The 4,861-nt window shown below is 46.5% G+C and overlaps 1 protein-coding gene across 1 annotated transcript; it reads right to left on the reverse strand.

The window, feature by feature from the left end:
* Positions 442 to 2,880, reverse strand: LOC8068020 (cytochrome b561 and DOMON domain-containing protein At3g61750). Its single transcript, XM_002458275.2, has 4 exons — positions 2,362 to 2,880; positions 1,817 to 2,216; positions 1,209 to 1,495; positions 442 to 982 (listed from the first exon to the last, which is right to left on the reverse strand). The coding sequence occupies exons 1-4, from the start codon at positions 2,524 to 2,526 to the stop codon at positions 722 to 724; spliced, it is 1,113 nt and encodes a 370-aa protein (XP_002458320.1). The 5' UTR covers positions 2,527 to 2,880; the 3' UTR covers positions 442 to 721.

Here is a 4,861-nt window from a genome sequence, read left to right on the forward strand (position 1 = left end):
ATCGAATCTTTAATCACATGCATGCAGCATTAAATAAAGATAAAAATAAAAACTAATTACACAGTTTATCTGAAATTTGTGAGATGAATCTTTTGAGCCTAGTTACTTCGTGGTTGGACAATGTTTGTCAAATAAAAACGAAAGTGCTACAGTAGCCAAAAACCCAAAATTTTGCCAACTAAACAAGGCATAGTTTCAAAAAAAATTGCAAAACAGGTACTGTAGCACTTTCGTTTGTTTATGATAAAAATTGTCCAATCATGGATTAACTAGGCTGAAAAGATTCATCTCATCAATTCCGACCAAACTATGCAATTAGTTTTTATTTTTGTCTATATTTAATACTTCATGCATGCGTCTAAAGATTCGATGTGACGAGAAATCTGAAAAATTTTGCAAAATTTGTTGGGAAGTAAACAAGGCCCAGATCTACCACCATAGTACACACCAAGGGAAATGCGGAAATCATCATTCCAACTCCACTCCGTGCAGTACAAAAGGCAACGGAACGGCAAGCCCGTCGCACATCCTATCAAGCTTTTCTGACCAGTTCTAACAAACACCAAAACGCATCACGCATACTCGTCTTGCTTGCAGATCTTTGCCGCTATAAAACAGATCCTGCAGCACACGCGAACATTACACTTGAAAACATTGAAAGAAGAATATGGATCTCCTTCAGTGACCATCACGAACACCTAAATAAATCGGTAAGTCGCTGCTAATATGCCCCCGTGGAACCGCTGTTGTTTTTCCACCTTGTCCAGAGCAGGACTTCCAGCGTGATGATGGTGATCAGAAGGATGGCCAGGTTGAAACCGTAGCCGATCTTCCAAGAGTTGCCTGCGCCGCCGACCTTGATCCCGAGCACAATGTTGATGGCTGCAAAGAAGAGGGCGAGCCTGCCGACCCAGTGGTGGTACCAGTTCCAGAACTTGCGGTACTTGGAGTCCTTATTGGGCCTCAGGAAAATTGCCAGGATCTGAAGAAAGTAGACAGACATTCAGATCCGCGTAGCATGTCTATTCTATGTTGAAAATGCTGGTCTTAGAGTACTACTTGTAGTGCAAATTGTTATGGGAAAAGCTTTAACACTTGGACACAGCTACAAAACTACCGTTTATGTTCTGGAAAAAACTAAACTGCAATGACTTTGTATAAGTACTACATGGCATGATTTCAGCTGCACAGAAGCAGAAAGCACATACCTGCAAAATGCCTAGCACAAGCACAAATATGCCAAGGCCCCTATGGGCCGGGACGTCGGCTTGGATCTTGTTGTACAATGATACTCCAGCCACAACGCCGGCCAGACCCAGGATGAATCCCACGAACTGGATACCGGCATGGAGGTAGAACCAGAGGGGGTCCCATCTCCTGCAGTACCTTGCAACAATGGCACCAATTGGCAGGAGCACACCCCACGCGAACAAGTTGAGCGCCCCATGGGTCCTTTTCAGACCGTCCGGGAAGGATGATGAGCTTGAAGCGCTGCCTGAAAACAACCAAAGTTTGTTGTTTTTGTTCAGTTAGAAGAATGATTTGGTGATTGGGATGTCAGAGCAGAAGTGCATTCGTCAGTTGCTTTGTTTGTCATTTGTCTGAACTATGGTTCTCTGATTTGAGAAGCATAGTAGATCAGATCACACAGGATTGCACAAGCGCTTCGCAATTGTTCAAATGACTATGTGCTCATAAAGCAGACCTAAACTTAAGATCTTACTTTGTCATGGTCTCATGGACTGATTTTTTTTTTCTCAGAGTAAAAGGCCTAGGCAGGCGGCACTAGAATGAACAATGAAGCAATCAAACAGACCTGTGGTGAAATCAAACACGATGGCGGTCTTGTCCTGGTGCTCGGAGAGGTGGTCGTTGACGGGGATGGCGGAGCCAATGGCGAAGAGCACGTTCTGGCTCTTGAGCGGCTCGGTGAAGCTGAGCTGGAAGGCGAGGTAGATCTTGGCCTGCTGCACGAGCACGGTGGGCTTGTGGTGGTCGCTGGAGGCGAGGAAGCCCTGGTCCGCCACCACCTTGGAGGGGGTCTTGCCCTCCAGCGAGAAGGGCTTGATGTGCGGGACGCCTGTCTTGCCCATCCACCCCACCATGGCGCTCGAGCCCACCATGAGGCCGTTCTTGGAGAACCCCATCCCCACCCACCCTGTGCTGTACATGGTCGACAGCACCACCCGCAGCACGTTGTCCTTGCCCTGCGCGTACTGCAGTCCAAGGAATAGCAGAGGAGTTTCAGTGAGGGCAAAGTGGGAGCGCGCGGCCGGCGCCGGCCGCACCGGAACGCCACGGATCTAGCGCCAGGAGGCAAGAATCTCGCGGATCGTAGCAATGGCGGGAGGTACTACATACCCGGAGCACGAAGTTGTTCCAGACGGGGGCGCAGGCGAGCCCCGAGAAGTTGCCGGCAAGCTGAGCCGGCAGCTCGTCGTCGCAGGTCGCCTGCGCCATCACCGCCAGAGCGAGGACGGCGAGCGCGACGAGCAGCGTGGCGGCGGACGCGCGCCCCATGGCCATCTTCGCCGAGGGAGGGAGACGGCCGTCGACGCCGACACGCGAGAACCAGTACAGCTACGCGGCTACGCCTCCGTATCAACTGCGACGTGCCAACCACCGCTGCTAGCTTGGGAGTTGTGGGTACGTGCTGGTGTCCGGGTGGGCAGCTGCGACCTGGATGCTGCTTGCGATTGTGCTTATGATATTGGCATGTTGCTACTGCCGGTGAGCTGTTCTTGCGAGAATCTCCTGCGAGCAAGTGTCGCTAATCGCTAGATCTAGAACGAACAGTCAAAAGGGATCCATGTGTGTGCACCTGCACCGTGCACGCACTGCTCTAGTGGAGCTTTCTTGGGTTGAGCTAACCTTGTCTTCATGTGATCTTTTTTTTAAGTGCAATGTTTTATTCTGGTTTAGGCTGAACTAAGAAACTTTCCTACTGAAAATTTGAAGCCCTCGGTGTGGAGATGTACTCTGGAACATCCTAAAACGAAAATTAAGAATGTGTTTTGGACTATTTTGCTCCGAATTTTTCAGCTCTACTTTCAAATTAGCTACATAGCTCAGCTCCACAGACACAGCCCTAGGAAAACCGAGGAGACCTGGGGTGGGGGTGTTGGAGATGGCTATGTAATTTGTTTTTTTAAATAGTTTTTAAAAACCTCTCCCGACATCCTTCCGATACATTCGATGTGACATCCAAAAGGTTTTCATCTCCAATCTAAACAGGACCTAATTTTATGTTTTTGAGCGATTCTCCTTCCCTAGGTAATTCAATACATTTGGTTTCTTCCTTCTCAAGTACGCTCTCTTTCTAACCTTTCTTCTCCCCCTAGCACCCCCTAGCCTGAGCCACCACTATACCTTTTGTGGCCACCACAGGTACTCCTTCGACAATGTGATAGATGGAATAGATATATATGATAATCATAAATTAGACAAAACTTTTTTTCCAATCCCGAATATCATCTCTTGGTTGCCCACAAAGCTCAATTGGCTATCATGGCAGCCATTAGTCGTGGAGGGCCTTCTTTGTTGGCGTCGAGGAGTGGACGTACCTTGGCCTAGTCTTCCACCACTAGTCTAGGTCTCATTGTTGTGGGGCTACTTCATTTATCACTGAAAGAATAATTTTTTTAAATTCTAAAATAATAAAAATATGAGCATCAAATTTGTAATTCTTATAGCCCTTATTGCAATTGCTCGCCAGGCTAAAATATAGGAGAAATGGTACGGAACATTTGCATCAGAGGAATACTGTTGCAGGGCCGCATAATACGCCACTAAAAACATGTTGCCATGTTGGGGTCTTTATTAAAAACAGTCAGATTCACGCCTGCCCATTACACATGCAGGCATGTTCTCCTACCCCGTCTCAAGCATAAAACACCCCTAGTGGCGTTTGCTGCAACTACCTAATAAAAATATTGAGTCTTCGGTTGTGTCCTGTTTAGATGTCAATCCTTTAGCCAGTCGTTATCGCAGTGTATGAAGGAAGGCATCAAGGAATCCATCATTCACCAGCGTTCAGAGATGGCATTTCACACAACTGAGAGAGATCGAGATGGCTGTAAAATATCGAATTAGCTCGACCTGATTACTGAATATGAATGAGCTACGTTCTGTCAAAAAATATGAATGACCTACGAAAAAAAAAAGGATACATGCAAATTCAGCTCGGCGAGGTCTAGTAAATTTTTGTTGAATGAATATGCATCCAGCACGATGTGTGTCGGTAGGCAGAGGAGTACTATCGTGTACTGATGTGCCTGCGTTTTTGCTCCATTTTCTATGCTTCTTTTCTTTGTCGTCGGTGGGAGGCTTTGCGGTTCATTTTCTAAAATCAAAAGTGATGTCTGCAGCTACAAGTGGACCACATGCGTAAGCCTAGCACGACCTTTAGCGGAAAAGGAACATTTTTTATGCAAACTTACTAATCATTTGCTCCAAAGATCATTGCCTTCATGTTGCTTGCGTTATCCAAGTTGAAAGATTAATAAGTAACCGTTCATTTCAAAAAAAAAAGTAACCTGAACCTCTGTTGTAGCCACCCAAAAAGTTTGTGACGGTCAGCAACAAGATCTCAAATGCGCGCACGCACACGTACACACAAAAGGAGGAGAGGCAAGAACTTCACGCAGATCTGCACAATATATGGTTCTGTTCGTTGCGTGACCTATGTTTCTTCTGTCGAGTGCTGATATTTCTGTTTATCACCTATGAGATCATCGTTAGCTGATCAGTACTATACTGATCAGACACCTGCAGCACGACAAGAATGCTTGGAAATTCTGCTTATGCGTACTATATGTATACGCACTTGTCTATCTAGGAGTACATTCTACAGTATGGATGT

This window comes from Sorghum bicolor, chromosome 3 (genome assembly GCF_000003195.3).
Source record: "Sorghum bicolor cultivar BTx623 chromosome 3, Sorghum_bicolor_NCBIv3, whole genome shotgun sequence".
Taxonomy (NCBI): domain Eukaryota; kingdom Viridiplantae; phylum Streptophyta; class Magnoliopsida; order Poales; family Poaceae; genus Sorghum; species Sorghum bicolor.